Raw genomic sequence first — 19,782 nt, forward strand, 5'->3', positions numbered from 1 at the left:
CCCGCCCCCGTGCGCTCCCGGACCTTTCCGGCCTCGGCTCTGGGTGCCCGACTGCCGGGGTCGGGAATGACCCGAGGCCGGTGCGAGTGGGCGCACGGACAGTCCCGCAGTCGGCCCCCTTCCTCCGGTCACCTGGAGAGCCCCGGCCGAGGAGTGGGAGTGACCCGCATCCCTTCTGTAGCCACGCGGAAGAGGCGCTCGCTTGCTGGTTGGTATTGAACTGCTCTAGGCTTTGGTTAGAAATCAGAATGGCTGCGCTACAGGCTTAGTTCACCCCGCCCCGTTTCACTAAAGCCACCAGAAGAGACGATGTTCGCTAGCGGGACGGAGATGACGCTTGTTATCGGTGGCAGACTTTGGCCTGGACTCCTTACTCTAAGATCCATTTTTATGAAACGGAATATTCCAGAATGCAAAGCGCTGAGGCTGTAATTGGGCGTAAAGGCACCACCTCATGTTTTCATTCCATTAAATCTTATGTGGCTTCCCTTCTCTTTTCCTGCTTCTGTCCGAATTAAAGTACCTCAGACAGGTATTTGGCGCTTCTCCCTCCCTCCTTTGTATTTTTACAGCCCCATGGAAGTGTGCACAGCCCTTGGAAAGCGCCCCGCCCCCCGTTTTATTGACATGAGCTCAAATTTCTTAAATGTGGAAGATGGATCTCCTGTTTCCTGCCTCTCCCGAAATCGACTCCAGGGCTCCCTTCACAGAAGTCTCCTTAAAGGCCCTGGCCGTAACTGCCATGGCTTGTTTAAGAACTCTTACCTGTTCTTTCCCTACATTTTTCATGATGCTTAGGGGGACAGAGGAGTCAGGTTTCTATGCTTAGAAGATAAACCAACTGGCAGTACAAGGGAGAAGTCGATTTTTCTTCAATTTGTGGGTGGTTCAGTCTTCATCTGGAGACCTTGGTAGAAACAAGGAGGAATAAATCCCTTTTATACCATCCTCAACCTCATCTCTGGAGCTATCTGCTGTTATCAGTGTAGTGTGTAACCTTCCAGGCCTCTTCTGTGCATTTACTTCCATAGGTATCTTGAAAGATGTGGCTTTTGTGTTTTTGTAAATGATAGAATGTTATAGAATTAGATTGTTTCTAACCTGCTTTTTTCTTCTTTTTGGTAACCGAACAAATCGTGAGGATTTTCCATAGCTGTGTGTAAAGATTCACCTCATGGTTTACTGCTGTAGAACATTCCACAGCATGGGGGTTGGTTAGCCACAGTGATGGACACATAACGTTGTCATTTCAGTCCCACTAAGAAAGATTTTGTATCTGTATGACTGACTCTACTTTTGGGTAGCTATGTAGGACGGTAGATTCTTTCCATCCATTTCTTCCTTTTTTAAATTTTTATTTATTTTTAAAGATTTTATTTACTTATTTGAGAGCGAGAGAGAGCACAAGCAGGATGAAGAGCAGAGGGAGCAGAGCCCGATGTGGGACTCAATACTGGGACTCCAGGATCATGACCTGAGCTGAAGGCAGATACTTAACGAGCTGAGCCACCCAGATGCCCTTCTTTCCTTCTGTTTTAAACAGATTTTGCATTTTTAAGATTTATTGGGCCTTTGTCGCATATAAGCACAGTACCAGGTATGGGATTCCACAGATGGGAATGACTGTGTGCTTTTGGAAAAGTCACAGTCTGTTGGGAAACAAATAGGCTTATGGTTTCAATGCACTTACTAAAAACTTACTGAATGGCTGCAAATTGCGAAAGCAGAAAGATGAGTGTGCCCTGCTCCTGAGCTCCCATCCCCAGAATAGCCTTGGTGAGAGCACAGGTTTGCTGCAGTGATGGTTTTCGACCTGGGAATTTGCCCCTTGGGAGATGTAGCAGGTGCAAGTCCTCTGAACAGAGGGGAGAAGTGTTTCATAAGGACATGTCGTAAAACAATGGGAACGTTTAAAAGTAAAACACCTGATTTAGATTGACCAAAGCAGCTGAATTCGCTAGTTCTTATTTAAAATAACTTGTTAATAACATTTGAGGACTACATCCTTTCCCCCACACTGAGCAGGAACCCACAAGTTGCCACCTTGCAGAACATACACCAAACTGACAGAAGACAGGAGTCCCCGATTTCACTTTAGATATAAAGTTTAAAACCAGGCAAAACTCAGCTATGGTGATAGAAATGGAGATGGTTCTAATTTTGTGGGGTGGTAGTGTTTAGAAGAGGGCCTAACAGGTTTCTTGGGGTCCTGGCAGTGCTGTTTGCAATGCTTGTTGCAATGGCTTTGTGAAAATTTAATGGGCTGCTTTATGTACGCTTTTCCATGTATATGTTGACTTCAATAAAAATTTTAAAAATAGGGTGCCTGGGTGGCTCAGTGGGTTAAGCCTCTGCCTTCAGCTCAGGTCATGATCTCAGGGTCCTGGGATTGAGCCCTGCATCGGGTCTTTGCTCAGCAGGAAGCCTGCTCCACCCCCCCCCCCGCCTCTGCCTGCTTGTGATCTGTCAAATAAATAAAATCTTTTAAAAAAAATTAAAAAAATTAAAAATATTTTATATGTGTTGCATAAAAGACTAGAAGACTTGGGGCGCCTGGGTGGCATCGTCGGTCAAGCGTCCAACTCTTAATTTCATTCAGATCATGATCTCAGGGTCGTGAGATCAAGCCCTGCATCAGACTCCACGCTGAGCATGGAGCCTGTTTAAGATTCTCTCTCTCGGGGCACCTGGGTGGCTCAGTCGTTAAGTGTCTGCCTTCGGCTCGGGTCATGATTCCAGGGTCCTGGGATCAAGCCCTGCATCGGGCTCCCTGCTCAGCGGAAGGCCTGCTTCTCCCTCTGCCTGCTACTCCCCCTACTTGTGTGTGTGTTCTCTCTCTCTCTTTAAAAAAAAAAAAAAAAGATTCTCTCTTTCCCTCTGTGCCACTCTTACCCCTCCCCCCTCCCTCCCTCCCCAACACTGCTGCTCTTTTTCTTGGTCTCTCTCTCAAGAAAGAAAACAAAACTAAAGGGTTTGATTTTTGCTGGAAACCTTAAGCAGGAAAACTTACTTTTATCAGGAGATGCTGCACCAAATGAGTTTTTTCCTACTTCTTCACCAGTGGTTTTAGAATTACAAAAATATGGTTACTGAAAAAAACTGGAAGAACATGAAAAAAAAAGAATAAAATAAAAACCACCCACAATTGAATTTTCTAAATTAAATACTTTTAGCATTATGTTGTGTATCCACACACACAATTTAAACTTTAATGGAAATAATACTTCGTGACTGTTTTTCATTTAATTTACTGAGAACATTTTCCTATGTCATTTTTTCTCTACAGAATTTTCGGTGGCTATCTATAGAATCGCAGCATGAAGAACTATAATAATGTATTTATCAAGATTACTATTTGACAATTAGGTGGTTTCTTTTTTTCTGCTGTTATAAAATTGCAATAGACACGTATTGACAAATCTTTATTCAGATCTACCCCTTATAATCTACTTAGGATAAATTCCTAGAAGTGGTTATGCAGGCCTAAACTCCTGTTTAGGCATTTGATATATTCTGCCAAGTTGCGCTCCAGAAAGATTTATCATCTCTGCTCCCCACAGCAGTGAATGACAGTGCCTGTATAGACACTAGTAAGAATACTGACGTGTTTCTGTGGCCCTGGTATTATGAATTTGAATAGGATGGGAGGTGTGGAAGAGAAGGCAAAAGATCGGGAACATTTCACGGTTTGCATTGAGGTGGGGATGATTATGTGTCAAGAGAAAGCAAGACTTCCAGTTTTCTTGAATTCTGTCATTTCACGACCGCATAGAGAATTGCTCAGAATTATGAACAAATTTATAGAATTGGCTTTTAAAAAAAATAAATAAATCGAGCACCCAGAATATGGGGCTTTAGAGTCGGATAGACCTGGATTTGCCTGTAAACACCACTTTCTACCTGTGTGACTCCAGGCAAGTTGTTCAGCTTTCCTGAGCCTCAGCTTCTACAGCATTAAAAGCGACCTGCTGGTACATGCCTGACAGGGCTGATGTAGACGGGGGTAAGGTGCTTAGCACAATGCTTGGGACGCCCTAAGCACCAAATAGACATTAGTTAACTACTTGTTCCTGTTCTTAGTGGGGAGAAATACAACTTAAAAATGGGCACTACTGCAGTGTTAAAAGCTTGGTTAAGTTCTGCCAAGTTCATGGGGAATTTCCTTTCTCTTTAGGGGGCCAGATTTTCACAATCAATAATCAGCTAATTGCTTCCTCCTGTTTCACCGTAGCTTTGGAAGTTGGGCTCTCCTGTATGTGGAGACCTCTGAGTATATTTTAAGATTCTGTTTATTTGTTAGAGAGGGAGAGGGAAAGTGCACAAGCAGGGGGAGTGGCAGGCAGAGAGAGAAGCAGGCGCCTCAGTGAGCAGAAACCCCCATGTGGGACTCGATCTCAACGACCCTGGGATCATGACCGGAGCCGAAGACAGACGCCCAACCAGCTGAACCATGCAGGCGTCCTTCTGAGTTTATTTTAGATTGACCTTCCTGTTGCTAAAGTGGAAACTTCTGCTAGCCCTCATACGGACTAAGAGAAAAAGAAAAAAAAAAAAACAGACCTTTCAGTATTCTGGAAAATGGTTTCTACCCCGAGAGCCAGATGAGAAAAAACAAAACAAACTGATAGAAAATAAAAGCTCGCAGCCAGAACAAGAAGTGTTCCTGTTTTGCTCCAGTGGATATGACTGTTCTGTACGTCACGGACAGCAGTTTGCTGAAGAGGAAAAGAGGCCATGGCTAGGCACTCCTTGATTCTGAATTGTGATCTCTTTAATTTCAAGCTGAAGACTTGAATTGCTTCTTCAGTCCATTCAGACCTCAAGGTCTCCATATGCAGAACTATAACTGAATTAGTACATCATTTTCTGTGCAGTTTGCCTGTTTATCTTCCTTACTATACTGAAATTCCTGGATTTAGACAAGTATCACAAAAAGATAGATCCTTGTTTATGTTCTTTTTAAAAAATCATTTATTTATTTATTTATTTATTTGACTTAGAGATGGCGAGAGGGAACACAAGGAGGGGGAGTGGCAGAGGGAGGGGGAGAAGCAGGCTCCCTGCTAAGCAGGAAGCCTGATGCAGGTCTCAATCCCAGGATCACAACCGGAGCCAAAGGCAGACACCTAATGACTGAGCCACCCAGGTGCTCCTCCGGTGTCTGTTCTGACAAGCATAGCCCAGCTTCACGCTTCAGAAAAGTGTCTAATTAAAGGTTAGGGACCGGAAGAACTTTGATGTGCTCACCCAGGGAGAGTCACTTGAACTTCTTGGAGACTCCGTTTCCCACCAGAGATAATGATACTTCTGCAAATGGTTGCTATGAAAAGTCCATAAAAAGAGAAAGCACCCTGTTAGGTATAATTCATTATATAAAATTAAGGACTGGTTACTGTCAGATCTTTTAAAAATTTTTTAAATTTATTTGACAGCGTGTGCATGAGAGAGCACAAGCAGAGGGAGCAGCGGGAAGAGGGAGAGGGTGAAGCAGGCTCACTGCCAAGCAAGGGAACCTGACTTGACTCAGGGCTCGATCCCAGCACCCTAGGATCACAACCTGAGCCAAAGGCAGACGCTTAACCAACTGAACCACCCAGGCATCCCTGTCAGTCCTTTCTGTGTCTGTACCTTGCAGTGGTTGAGCTCCCTAAAGGGCAAGAATCATGTCTTGTTCATATTTACGTTCTGGGAAGTTAGTACAATTGCAGGAATAGTGAGTACTTGATACATGTTTGTCAAAGCAGGAAAGGAGGGCGCCTGGGTGGCTCAGATGGTAGGGCGTCTGCCTTCGGCTCATGATCCTGGGGGCTTGGGATCCAGTCCCTCATCTGGCTCCCTGCTCAGTGGGGAGCCTGCTTTTCCCTCTGCTCCTCTCTCTCTCTCTCTCTGTCTCTCATGAATAAATAAAGCCTTTAAAAAAAAAAAGAGGAAAGGAAGGAAGGCAGTAAGTCTGAACAGGTGCAATGGATTCTGAATCCCTGCCTTCATACCCTTGTACCCTCATAAATAGGACCAAATGGACACAGGCTTTACCAGGTTCAGGTATCATAGGAAGACTCTGGGCCAATGCCATTGGACAGTAGGGGGAGCACCCAAGTCAAGGACAAAGATGCCCCTCTGCTGTTCACATCTCTGCGTTCTCGTTACTTCTTCTTTTTTTTTTTTTTTAAGATTTTATTTATTTATTTGACAGAGAGAAATCACAAGTAGATGGAGAGGCAGGCAGAGAGAGGGAAGCAGGCTCCCTGCTGAGCAGAGAGCCTGATGCGGGACTCGATCCCAGGACCCTGAGATCATGACCTGAGCTGAAGGCAGCGGCTTAACCTACTGAGCCACCCAGGCGCCCACGTTACTTCTTTACTTTATTGAAAAATGATATACAACATTGTGTTAGTTTCAAGTATACACCCTATCAATTTGATATTTAAATACGTTACAAAATGGTCACCATGTAAATCTAGTTAACCATCTGTTGCTATATAAAGTTTTTATAATATTATTGACTATATTCCCTATGTTGTACATTATATCCTTATATATGTATTGTATAAATACATTTTAACCCCTTTACCTGAGGCACTTGGGTGGTTCAGTCTGTTGAATGTCTGGCTCTTATTTTTGGCTCAGATCACGGTCTCGGGATGGTGTTCCACGTGGGGTACAGCGCTCGGGCCAGAGTCTTCTTGGGACTCTCCCTCTCCCTCTGCTCCTCCCCGTCCGTGTTTGCATGCTCTCTCTCCAAACAAAAATAAAATCTTTTTTTAAAAGAGAGAGAGGAGAGGAGGAAGCCACCCAGGTGCTCCCAAAAATAAAATCTTAAAAGAAAGACAAGGGGCACCTGGGTGGCTCAGTGGGTTAAACCCTCTGCTTTCGGCTCAGGTCATGATCCCAGGGTCTTGGGATCGAGCCCCACGTCGGGCTCTCTGCTCTGCATGGAGCCTGCTTCCTCCTCTCTCTCTGCCTGCCTCTCTGCCTACTTGTGATCTCTGTCTGTCAAATAAATAAATAAAATCTTAAAAAAAAAAGACAACCCCCTTTACCTCTTTCACCGTCCTTCACCCCCTCTCCTCACATCCTCACATTGCTCCTTTTTTTTTTTTTTAAAGGTAAGCTCTGTGTCCAATGTCAGGCTTGAACTGATGACCCCAAGATCAAGACATGCTCTACCAACTGATGCAGCCAGGCACTCCCCACGTTGCTTAACATCTATTATTCATAGTCTTAACAATGAAATACACACAATATCAAAAAAATTTAAGGAATGGTACAAAATACACTCAACAGATGAAAGAGAGTCGTCTCCCCATTTGTGCTTCTGCCCATGGGTTCAGATCCTGAAACTGTGACAGAGGAAAGAAATCTGAGCTGGACGTCAGGAAATCTATGTGAACTAGACAGTTTCTTTCTGTCACTTATTCCTTTAGCAAATGGGGCACTACCTTTTTTCTCAACCAGATTGAGGAGAGGAAGCGGTTAAGCCTCTGTTAAGCCTGGTTCCTGGTAAATAAAACACAGCCCCCACTCTCTGGGAACTCCTGATGGGAACAAAGAGTAAAATAATCTGGAAATAAAAAGCTGTGGGGGAGAGGGGTGCAAAACAAACTCCACAAATACCACATGGTCACTTTTTCACACGTCCATATCTCAAAATGACACTCCTGTACATAGCTCCTTGTGACACCAAACTGTACACCTACAGTTTTCCACGCGAACAGTTGGTTTAGCCAGAGATAGAAATGGTGGGTGGCCATGGAATATCTTGGACACTTGCCACTTGTTAAATCACTTGGCTCTCAGAGCTAACTCTTCCAGGCATTTTCCCTGTGTTGGGCTTATGTTCCATACCCTCCCACTATAGAAAGGGAAAGAAAGCCTACGTTCTTGAGAGTTCCTGCACCATGAGTATTTCCTACCTTCGTTAAGAAACATTCTACGCGTCTACTTCATGCCACACACTCTTAACAGATGGACACAAAAACGAACGTTAAGACTGTGGTTCGCAATCTGTATCTGGTGGCAGATGCAAACTTCTAATTTCAGTTCTCCGCTCCTACAGCTGAAAAGCCAGTTTCATATAACTTCATTCATTTATGCCTCAAAACAGCCCTGGGAGATCGGGACATAATGCACTTAAGCACAGTGGGTTACAATTCACAAGGCGCCAGACATTCCTCACCTTTTTTCCTTCAAGATTTTATTTGAGAGGAAGAGAGCGTGCAGGGTGAGGGGCAGAAGAAGAGGGAGAGAGAATCTCAAGCGGACTGCGCAGAGCCCAGAGCCCCAGGCGGGGGTCGATTCCACGACCTTGATAGCAAGACCTGGGCGGAAATCAATAGTCGATGCTTAACCGACTGAGCCACCCAGGCGCCCTCATATGCCTCATCTTGATCCTTCATTGTCCATGCATTAAATAAGGGAGGAACCTGATGCTCAAAGAGGTAAAGGGTCTAGTACTTCAGAAGCATTTTACCCAGTGCACGTATAGAGTCAACAAATTAGCAACCGGAGGAGCGAGTGAGTGACTAGCTAGGAATCCTACCTCACGCGGGCCGCACCCACCGGTCTGGGGAAGCCGTCACTCGGACTTCAGGGCGCATGTGCAGTCTGGTTCCAGGAAGCGGTCCTATCACGTGATCCTTGCGAGCCTCTCACATGACCTCTCTCCCAGAGGCGGGGACCTTGGGCCAAGATGGCGGCTTACCTGCAGTGGCGGCGCTTCGTTTTCTTCGACAAGGAGCTGGTGAAGGAGCCGATAGGAAATGATGGGACTGCTCCTGCGGCTGCACCTGCCTCGGGACCCGCTGCTTCCAAGTTCCTCTGCCTCCCTCCCGGCATCACTGTCTGCGACTCCGGCCGAGGGAGCCTAGTCTTTGGAGATATCCTTCCTCTGGAGCTGTCTGTTCCCTTCCCAGATCCCTGAAGAGATCTGTCGGGCACAGGGGTTCGTGTTGCGTGCCACTTTTCTTTAGATGGGTGCCCAGTGCTTCTTCTGCGGCTTGAGGGAAGAAAGAAGGAAGTCCATTCTCTTATTACCAACTGAGCAATCCTGGGCAAGTCACTTAACCTCCCTGGGCTTCAATTTACTTATCTGTGAAAAGGGTATGAAATATCAAATTGGCAAGGTCGTTTTTTAAAAAGATTTTATTTATCCACTTCAGAGAGAGAGAGAGAGAGATCATGAGGGAGGTCAGAGGGAGAGGCAGACTCGCGGTGGAGCTGGGAGCGTGATGCGTACTGGATCCCAGGACTCCGGGATCATGCCTGAGCCCAGGGCAGTGGCCTAACTAACTGAGCCAGCCAGGCCACAACAAGGTTATTTTTAAGATCAGTCAGAACGATGAATGCAAGAGGCTTTACAAGATGAAGGTGTTAGATGTCATTACCTCCCCTGCCTAGATCGTGGGCAAGGAGATAGATGAAAGCGAGAGTTTGTTGCTTTGTTCTTGACAGTGTTGGTACTAAACTCTGGCCTCCTTTTTCACTCTTTTAATGGTCGGGACTTTCCAGAGATGATATGTGGGAAAATGCTGGAAAATTTTAAGGAGTTGGATGAATGTTAGTAGTTATCTGGGTTCTGGTCTAAATATATCTCCTTGAAAAGGAGGCTCCTTGACTATTTTGCACATATGGAAGGCCAAATCTGGTTCTTACCTCGCTCCCTACAGCTGACAGGCTTCCAAGCCTACAAACTGCGGGTGACACACCTGTACCAACTGAAGCAGCACAATATTTTGGCATCTGTTGGTGAAGATGAAGAAGGCATCAACCCCCTGGTGAGTCCTAGAAGGGAAGTGGGAAAGGACCAGAAGACTAGAACGACTGTTGGAGGGGACTAGCATTCACACATCTGAGGTGTGTTCACAGGTAAAGATTTGGAACCTGGAGAAGAGAGATGGTGGCAATCCACTCTGCACCCGAATCTTCCCTGCCATCCCAGGAACAGAGCCGACAGTTGTGTCTTGTTTGACTGTCCATGAAAATCTCAACTTTATGGCCATCGGTAAGCAGAAGGCAAACGTAACGCTCCGTGATTCTTTACAGATTTTCTTCAGAGTTGCTTCTGCACCTTGTCTTCGTTGTTTTAATGAGATTATTTTGTACTGAACTCAGGCCTTTGAGATATTAAAGTTTGGAGTGGGAAAGCATTCAGTTTTGTTCTTTGAAAAAGAGTCCGTGAGTACCGATTTTTATGTTAACCACCGGGAAAGCTGGGTATGAGAAGAAAGTTTGTCACTTCCAACAAGTGCCTCAAATGGTCTTTTTCCCTTTCTGTTCTTCCTGATCTTTTCAGTCTCATTGAAGTGGTGTTTCCTGTTCTCCTACAGGTTTCACAGATGGCAGTGTTACACTGAACAAAGGAGACATCACCCGGGACCGGCATAGCAAGACCCAGATTCTGCACAAGGGCAACTATCCTGTAACTGGGCTGGCCTTTCGCCAAGCGGGAAAAACCACTCATTTGTTTGTTGTGACAACTGAGAATGTTCAGGTATGAGTTAGGGGCAGGCAGGGGAGGGTTCTCCATTGCTCAGGGGCCTAGGGTAAGGAAGTGACAAGAGAGGTAGAATTCTAAAATTTTTTCATCGTGTAGCCTTGAGTTATTTGCCCTGCTTAATATTTTATTTCTTCATTTAAGAGAGGAGGAAGAGTCAGAATTAGGAAAAGAGCTAGAGCTTATAGTTAAAGACCTGAATTTTCTTCCTAACTCATTAAGTGACTTTCGACAGGTTGCTTTACTTTGCTGGTTCCTGGTGCTCTTCTTATTTCTAACAGCCTACTCTCAGGAACAATCCTTTGGTAAAACAGTACAAGATTACTGTATTTCTATTGGTGGCAGGATTCCATTTGTAGGTAGTGATAGTATATACATAGGAAGGCAGTGTGGTCCTTGCTTTCCTATATATATATGTATCTAAGGATATATCTATATATCCTTATATAGATTAGATTTTATATATATAGATCTTATATATATATCTATAGATAGGATCTATCTATATATATAGATATCTATCTATCTATAGATATATATATATATTTTTTTTTCCTTAAACAAAACTTTAGATTTAGAGATTTAGAGGATTAGAGAGAGTGCGCACATATACCAGCATGGAGCATGAGTGGGCTGGAAGGAGCAGAGGGAGAGGAAGAAGCAGGCACTCCACAGAGCAGGGAGCACAACATGGGGCTCGATCCCAGGACCCTGGGATCATGACCTAAGCTGAAGGCAGATGCTCAGCTGACTGAGCTATCCAGGCACCACACACCTACCCCCCAACCAGCTTATATATATAGTAGATGGGTGATGATTAATGGACAAAGCAAACAGCCAGAGAAAGTCTTAGGGTGCTGTGAGTTAGAGAGAGAGCCAGTGTGGAGTTGGGAATACCTTTGGGAAGGCTTAGATGCCCACTCCTGAAAGGGAGCCTATTAACTCCTTTCTTCTCACAGTCCTATATAGTTTCTGGAAAGGATTACCCTCGTGTGGAGTTGGACACCCATGGTTGTGGCCTGCGCTGCTCAGCCCTAAGTGACCCTTCACAGGACCTGCAATTCATAGTGGCCGGAGATGAATGTGTCTATTTGTACCAGCCTGATGAACGTGGGCCCTGCTTTGCCTTTGAGGGCCATAAACTCATCGCTCACTGGTTTAGAGGCTACCTTGTCATTGTCTCCCGTGACCGGAAGGTTTCTCCCAAGTAAGGACTTCAGGGAGAAGGAAGAGGGTATAGGGCTATCCTCGGTCTCCCAAATTCACGATTTTTAAAATCCTAATGCCTGCATCCTGTCAATCTCTACTTTGGTTTATGTAAATTATGCTTATACCTAGATTCACTTGTAATGTTTTTACTGAAAAAAGTATTTTTGCTACAGATGTTTGCCAAGCAGCCCTGGTGCACTAGAACGCTCCAGAGAATTTGGGACTGCCTTTTTTTTTTTTTTTTTTTTAATTCTTCCATCAATATAAATTGGGAGGAGGGACAAGGAAACAAGTAGTAGAGAAGTTGGAAAGGGCTGGGTGTGCAGGACATGGTATTTTTATCCTGAGCAACGTGAAAGGGGCGGTAGGGTCTTCTGCATGAGGGAAGTGATCCCTGTCAGTGTTTGTTTTCACTAAGCACTAAGTGCAGCATCTCGTATTTACCAGGTGCTAATTATGTTAAACAAATGAGTGTTTGGATGTTCTTAGTTTTTTAATCTATTGCTTATGTTAGTCATAGGATCCTGAAGGGTAAGATCTCTTCCTACAGCTGCCAGTGCAATGCTGCACTTACAGAATGTGCTGCTAGAAGGGCCGAAGGGCAGTTTGTCAGGGGTGGAATGGGCAGCACTAAAGTTGTGATGTAAGGCGTTGCTGAGACAGAGCGGTTAGAAATACCTGGTGCTTTTTCTTTTCCACACAGGTCGGAGTTTACCAGTAGGGACTCCCAGAGCTCCGACAAGCAGATTCTCAACATTTATGACCTGTGCAACAAGTTCATAGCCTATAGCGCCGTCTTTGAGGATGTAGTGGATGTGCTTGCTGAGTGGGGCTCCCTGTACGTGCTGACGCGGGATGGGCGGGTCCACGCACTGCAGGAGAAGGACACACAGACCAAACTGGAGGCAAGGCCACCAGGTTCCCAGAGCTGGCCACAGGCACCCAGACACAGCTGTAGGAACAGGCTCCCCAAGTCACCTTGGCCAGGGTGTTTCCCTCCCTTTGGGGCACAGCCTTACCCAGGTCCCTTAGGGCAGAATTACAAGGTAAATGACCTGGGATGAGATCTTAGAGGAAGATAATGGCTAGGAGCCCAAGTCCATTCTCGGGGTCCGCTCTTTCTGCCGAGAGACTTGCGCGGTAAGGCAGTGTTGGTCTTGGGGGTATCAGAGAGGTCTTGCCCTATCTGGGATCTAGGCCGACCAGAAGTCCGGGACTGCCTGGCTTGTGTATTGTAGGTGCATTGTGGGAAGGTGTCTTCTCTGGATGGTTTCTACCAATTTTTTAATCTCTCCCCTTCCAGATGCTGTTTAAGAAGAACCTATTTGAGATGGCCATTAACCTGGCCAAGAGCCAACACCTGGACAGTGATGGCTTGGCCCAGATCTTCATGCAGTATGGGGACCATCTCTACAGCAAGGGCAACCATGATGGGGCTGTTCAGCAGTATATCCGGTCAGTCCTGGGGTGCTTTAGGCTATAGCTCTGCATGCAGCCAGACAGGCTGACGCCTGGGCTTCAGTGAGGGGAGCAGACTCACCAGTAACCACCTTTTCCTGCAGGAACTGGGATGGCCTTGGTGAGAAAACAGTACACTTAATTGCAAAGGGTTAAATATTACATGACCAAGATACAGTTGAGCCGATGAGTTTTCAAGTTGAACCTCTTGTTTTATACTTCAGCCTGGCCTTTGTTAATATCATTTTGGGAGCGGCCAGGGGCTCAGTTGGTAGAGCATTCAGTTCTTGATCTCAGGGTCATGAGTTCAAGCCCCACGTTGGTCATATAGCTTAGTTTAAAAAAAAAAAAATTGTGTTTTGATCTGATTTTTTTAAGAGAAAAGGATATTCATCTCTTGGCTTCCACAGTTTCTTCTCTTGGTACTAATTCTTGGAATTTTCTGCCCTAATAAGGGGTTTGGGGACCCTGTCTAGCTCCTTTCCCTACCTTTCTAGAATTCCTGTTTTCAGCCAAGTTTAAGAATCGGTGCTCTGGAGCCTTGCTTTCTCACATGGTCCATAATCCGGGATCATTGGTATCATCTGAGTCTTTGTAAGAAAGAGAGACTCAGGCCTTACCCCAGACCTCTCGAAACAGAATCTGCATTTTAAGAAGACCTGCAAGCGATTCCTATGCACGTGAAAGGTTGAAAAGTACACTGATGCAGATACTGTGTGATGCATGTGTCTCTCCAGAACCATTGGGAAGTTGGAGCCATCCTATGTGATCCGCAAGTTTCTGGACGCCCAGCGCATCCACAACCTGACCGCCTACCTGCAGACCCTGCACCGGCAGTCCCTGGCCAATGCTGACCACACCACCCTGCTGCTCAACTGCTACACCAAGCTCAAGGACAGCTCGAAGCTAGAGGAGTTCATCAAGGTGTGGGGGGTGTTAGTGGGAGAGGCCCTAAGGGTCCCACTGAGCATGAGGTGGCGCTACCATGGCTTGCCCCTCAGCAGATGCTGGGAGAGGAAGGAGCTGACCTTATGTGGGGACCAGGATCCTCTGGTCTATAAACTGGGAAGAGGAACAGCCTTTCCTGCTAGTTCTGTCCCAGCTCCCTTCTTGTTTTTTGATGCTTGGACTTGCCATAGTATCTAAGCCGGAATTAACATTGGGAGGCCCCTGGGTCCCCACAGGAGTCCCTGAAATAGTAGGGGCAGAGGAAGACTTTGATTCTTAGAGACTTTCTGAGAAGAGGACATAATGTTCTAAAACAATGGGCTTTATTTATTTGCTTTACTATTATTATTATTATTATTGGTCTCCCACCGACCTGGCCTTGACTTTATTGTTATCTGAAGAATCTGGGAGCACCTGCCTAGCTTAGTCAGTAGAGCCATGTGACTCTCGATCCTCTGGCTTGTGAGTTCAAGCCCCACATTAGGTCTAGAGATTACTTTAAAAAAAGAAGAAGAATCTGGTCTTAGAATCAGATGCAGGTTTCCTCTCCGTTCCCCAACCCCATTTCTGTGAATGACTGTTTCATGTCTCCCTGGCAGACAAAGAGTGAGAGTGAGGTCCACTTTGATGTGGAAACAGCCATCAAGGTCCTCCGTCAGGCTGGCTACTACTCCCACGCCCTCTACTTAGCTGAGAACCATGCCCATCACGAGTGGTACTTAAAGATACAGTTAGAAGACATCAAGGTAAGTGAGACAGAGACCTGTTCTTTTGCTAGGACATTCTTGGAAAGATGAGCGTGCTTCCTGGTGGGTGAGGCAGGAGCACGCGCTTCCTCTGCCCGTTACCTCTCTCCAGAATTATCAGGAAGCCCTCCGGTATATCGGCAAGCTGCCTTTCGAGCAGGCTGAGAGCAACATGAAACGCTATGGCAAGATCCTCATGCACCATATACCAGAGCAGACGACCCAGTTGCTGAAGGGGCTCTGTACAGACTATCAGCCTAGCCTTGAAGGTCGAGGAGATCGGGAGGCCCCAGGCTGCAGGGTGAGACCTCAGGGAGAATGGCTTTTGGACATCAGGGATCACCTCGGGGGGCCTCAAGGAGACCATACCCATTCACTCGGCCTCCTCCCTCCCCCTCTTCCCCACCCCAGGCCAACTCTGAGGAGTTCATCCCCATCTTTGCCAATAACCCTCGAGAGCTGAAAGCTTTCCTGGAACACATGAGTGAGGTCCAGCCCGACTCGCCGCAGGGCATCTACGACACACTTCTGGAGCTGCGACTGCAGAACTGGGCCCATGAGAAGGATCCCCAGGTGAGGCCTGGCAGATCTATGGTGCTCCTCTTCCACCTTCTGTGGTGGCCTTTTGCCGCCTTATTAAGACCAATAACACCTGGGACGCCTGGGTGGCGCAGTTGGTTGGACGACTGCCTTCCGCTCAGGGCGTGATCCTGGAGTCCCGGGATCGAGTCCCACATCAGGCTCCCAGCTCCATGGGGAGTCTGCTTCGCTCTCTGACCTTCTCCTCGCTCGTGCTCTCTCTCACTGTCTCTCTCTCTCAAATAAATAAATAAAATCTTCAAAAAAAAAAAAAAAAAAAAAGACCAATAACACCTCACCCCCCGGGGGGCTGAGTGGTCCCTTGTGAAGAGACGGTTGAAGAGGTGGTTGATTGGGCTTGTCGCAGAGACCCTGTGATTCTGCCCTCTGGCCAGCAGCACGCTTCTCCTTCCCTAGGTCAAAGAGAAGCTTCATGCAGAGGCCATCTCCCTGCTGAAGAGCGGCCGCTTTTGCGACGTCTTTGACAAGGCCCTGGTCCTCTGCCAGATGCACGACTTCCAGGATGGGGTCCTTTACCTCTACGAGCAGGGGAAGCTGTAAGATGTGGGCCAAGTTCGAGGAAGGGGGAAGGGTCCCGGTGTCCGGGGATGGCCGCTGAGTGTGCCCTGCCCCGGCCCCAGGTTCCAGCAGATCATGCATTACCACATGCAGCACGAGCAGTACCGGCAGGTGGTGGCCGTGTGCGAGCGCCATGGGGAGCAGGAGCCCTCCCTGTGGGAGCAGGCGCTCAGCTACTTCGCCCGGAAGGAGGAGGACTGCAAGGAGTACGTGGCCGCTGTGCTCAAGCACATTGAGAACAAGAACCTCATGCCGCCCCTACTAGGTGCTTGAAAGGACGGGGTAGTGGGGCCGAGGGGGATGCGGGCCGCCGACAGCTCCCGGCAGGGGCTCTTCCATTCCATCCAGAGGGTGCTGCGTGCTTCATGGTCTCCTTTCCTTCCTGACCCAATCTCAGTGGTGCAGACGCTGGCCCACAACTCCACAGCCACCCTGTCTGTCATCCGGGATTACCTGGTCCAAAAACTGCAGAAACAGAGCCAGCAGATCGCACAGGATGAACTCCGGGTGAGGCGGTACCGAGAGGAGACCACCCGCATCCGCCAGGAGATCCAGGAGCTCAAGGCGAGGTACTTGGCAACTGGATACGTGTAGAGGCCCAGGGGATGGCCTCGTTCTTCACCAGGTGTCACTAAATACTTTCCGTAGAGGGTTAGATGGAGTGTGTTCAGACATTTCATTCTTTTTTTTTTTTTTTTTTTAAGATTTTATTTATTTATTTGACAGACAGAATCACAAGTAGGCAGAGAGGCAGGCAGAGAGAGAGGAGGAAGCAGGCTCCCCGCTGAGCAGAGAGCCCAACGTGGGGCTCGATCCCAGGACCCTGAGATCATGACCCAAGCCGAAGGCAGAGGCTTTAACCCACTGAGTCACCCAGGTGCCTCTCAGACATTTCATTCTTAAAGATCTGTCTTAATGGAGGAATTCCAACGAATGGTTTATCCCATAGATCATTATTTATTGGACTTTGGAGAATGTTAGTTGTGGCAGGTACTCTTCTTACTATAGGAGTCTGTGTTTTGTTTTGAAGATTTTATTTATTTATTTATTTGAGGGAAAGAGAGAGAGAGAGAATGAGAGCAGAGAAGGTAAGAAGGAGAAGCAGACTCCCCATGGAGTTGGGAGCCAGATGCGGGACTCAATCCCAGGACTCTGGGGTCATGACCTGAGCTGAAGGCAGTTGGTTAACCAACTGAGCCACCCAGGCACTCCAGGAGTCTGTGTTTTACTTTTCCTAACAACACACCTAAGTTGTGGTTGGAAGACATCAGAAGTAAAAAAAAAAAAAAAACTTGGCTTTAGAAGATAGAGGAAGTGGATAATTAGAAGTATTTGTACTGTATATTAATCTCCTACTTTTAAGTTTTAATTTGACCTTAACATTATAAAATATTGGGATGCCTGGGTGGCTCAGTTGGTTAAGCAGCTGCCTTCGGCTCAGGTCATGATCCTGGCGTCCTGGGATCAAGTCCCGCATCGGGCTCCTTGCTTGGCAGGGAGCCTGCTTCTCCCTCCGTCTCTGCCTGCCACTCTGTCTGCCTGTGCTCGCTCTCGCTTCTCTATGACAAATAAATAAATAAAATCTTTTAAAATAAAATTATAAAATATTTACCCACTGAGCCACCCAGGCGCCCCTATAAAATATTTACTAGAGAAGAAGAGTTTTTTCATCCCACAAATATTTACTGAGCCCCTGTTATGTCTCAAGCACTGTTCTTTTTTTTTTTTTTAAAGATTTTATTTATTTATTTGACAGACAGAGATCACAAGTAGGCAGAGAAGCAGGCAGAGAGAGAGGAGGAAGCAGGCTCCCTGCTGAGCAGAGAGCCCGATGCAGGGCTCGATCCCAGGACCCTGAGATCATGACCTGAGCCGAAGGCAGAGGCTTTACGCCCCTCACGTACTGTTCTTAACAACACAGACAAAAAGCCCTGCTGTGTGGCGCTTACAACGTAGAGATTGAAACAGACACTGAGTAAGCAAAATGTTATGTTAGATGATGATAGGGTCTAAGGAAGAATTGAGTTCAGGAAGGGGAGGAGGGTGCAGAACATTCTCCTGTAGGAGATGGCCAGGAAAGGCCTCACTGGAAAGGTCACATCTGAGTAGAGACCTGAAAGAGCAGTATAAGCGCCCAATTATGGAATGACTAAGTCTCAGGGATGAAAGGTACAACACAGGGGAATAGGACCAGTGGTGTGCTAATAGTGCTGTGTGATAACAGACGGTAGCTACTGGGGCGCCTAGGTGGCTCAGTGGGTTAAAGCCTCTGCCTTTGGCTCAGGTCATGATCTCAGGGTTCTGGGATTGAGCCCCACATCGGGCTCTCTGCTCTGCAGGGAGCCTGCTTCCTCCTCTCTCTCTGCCTGCCTCTCTGCCTACTTGTAATCTCTGTCTGTCAAATAAATAAATCTTTAAAAAAAAAAACAAAACACATGATAGCTATCCTCATGGTGGGCGCAGCAGGACACAGACTCGTCAGTCACGGTGTTGTACACCTGAAATTAACATGACCTATGTCAGCCATGCTGCAGTTTAAAAAAACAAAGATATGCAGGACAGTTTAGTGGTAGTTGTGAAAACTGAAAGCATTAGCTGGCTTTGCGGGGAGCATGCTGAGACTCACTGCAGGCCCAAGGCAGGGTGTTCTCATTTGATTCCCTGTTGGTGACAAGGGCAGGGCCTTGCAGTCCCTTCCAAGGACCTCTCTCTCCTCCTTGACTCCAGCTGCCTTCTCTCTGCTCCTGGCTCTCAGCTCTGCTCTCACTCTTTGCCACTCCCTTCTGGTCTCCCTTGCCTGCAGTCCGAAGATCTTCCAGAAGACCAAGTGCAGCATCTGTAACAGTGCCTTGGAGTTGCCCTCTGTCCACTTTCTCTGCGGTCACTCCTTCCACCAACACTGCTTTGAGAGTTACTCGGAAAGTGATGCTGACTGTCCCACCTGCCTCCCTGAAAACCGGAAGGTCATGGATATGATCCGGGCCCAGGAACAGAAACGCGATCTGCATGATCAGTTCCAGCACCAGGTGGGCGTGAGTGTGTGGTTAGCTGCCCCACTCCCAGAGCATCGGCTGGTTTCCTTCTCTCACTGAGGACTGAGAGACCTACAGTTCTGATTCTTCTCTCTTTCCTTGCAGCTCAAGTGCTCCAACGATAGCTTCTCTGTGATCGCAGACTACTTTGGCCGAGGTGTTTTCAACAAACTGACTCTGTTGACCGACCCTCCCGCGGCCCGGTTGACTGCAAGCCTGGAGGCTGGACTGCAGCGGGACCTGCTCATGCACTCCAGGAGGGGCACTTAAGCAGCTCGGGGGGCGAGGTGTGAGAGTAGGGGTGCAGCAGTGGAGACTCGGGGGACAGAGGCAGGGCTGTTGCACAGGAATCAGGCACACATGACCAGGACTACACCCTGATCCAATGCCATGGCCCTCAGGAGTAAAGGGGACTTTCTTTTTCTTCTTCCTTCTTTGGCCAGCCCGCCATTCCTCCTGTTGACTTTTTGAGCAGTGTGGATCATTCCAGACCAGCGGGGGAGGGTACCTCAGCAACCTCTGAGTATGAACAATAGCTGCTTTATTCTCTCTCCAAGAGCACCAGGCTGTGCTTGGGTCCTTGCTCCCAGAGTCTATAAATAAAAGAATATAATAGTTTGGGGGTTGAAGGGTTTATTCTGGGGACTTCATGGTGATTCGTAGCTGTGCAAACTGTACCTTTCCTCTGCTCTGGAGGACCCCCGCTTCCTTTCCTGCACAGTTCCTTGAAGACGGTGTT

At 47.2% G+C, this 19,782-nt stretch overlaps 1 protein-coding gene and 2 long non-coding RNA genes across 3 annotated transcripts; 2 read left to right on the top strand and 1 right to left on the bottom strand.

Moving 5' to 3' along the window:
* The first annotated feature begins 23 nt into the window (after window positions 1-23).
* LOC122912352 lies at window positions 24-3,411 on the top strand. The gene is made up of 2 exons (XR_006385603.1): window positions 24-208; window positions 3,287-3,411. It is a non-coding gene; the product is annotated as an uncharacterized LOC122912352 (long non-coding RNA).
* Window positions 3,412-5,084: 1,673 nt separating this feature from the next.
* LOC122912351 lies at window positions 5,085-8,584 on the bottom strand. The gene is made up of 3 exons (XR_006385602.1): window positions 8,540-8,584; window positions 6,572-6,736; window positions 5,085-5,320 (listed from the first exon to the last, which is right to left on the bottom strand). It is a non-coding gene; the product is annotated as an uncharacterized LOC122912351 (long non-coding RNA).
* Window positions 8,585-8,677: 93 nt separating this feature from the next.
* On the top strand, window positions 8,678-19,661 carry VPS11 (VPS11 core subunit of CORVET and HOPS complexes). Its single transcript, XM_044258001.1, has 16 exons — window positions 8,678-8,876; window positions 9,625-9,773; window positions 9,865-10,000; window positions 10,326-10,489; window positions 11,452-11,699; window positions 12,405-12,606; window positions 13,005-13,156; window positions 13,897-14,083; window positions 14,707-14,853; window positions 14,966-15,154; window positions 15,265-15,426; window positions 15,850-15,989; window positions 16,074-16,276; window positions 16,409-16,580; window positions 18,815-19,037; window positions 19,149-19,661. The coding sequence occupies exons 1-16, from the start codon at window positions 8,690-8,692 to the stop codon at window positions 19,311-19,313; spliced, it is 2,826 nt and encodes a 941-aa protein (XP_044113936.1). The 5' UTR covers window positions 8,678-8,689; the 3' UTR covers window positions 19,314-19,661.
* The last annotated feature ends 121 nt before the right edge of the window (window positions 19,662-19,782 follow it).

This window comes from Neovison vison, chromosome 7 (genome assembly GCF_020171115.1).
Source record: "Neovison vison isolate M4711 chromosome 7, ASM_NN_V1, whole genome shotgun sequence".
Lineage (NCBI taxonomy): Eukaryota > Metazoa > Chordata > Mammalia > Carnivora > Mustelidae > Neogale > Neogale vison.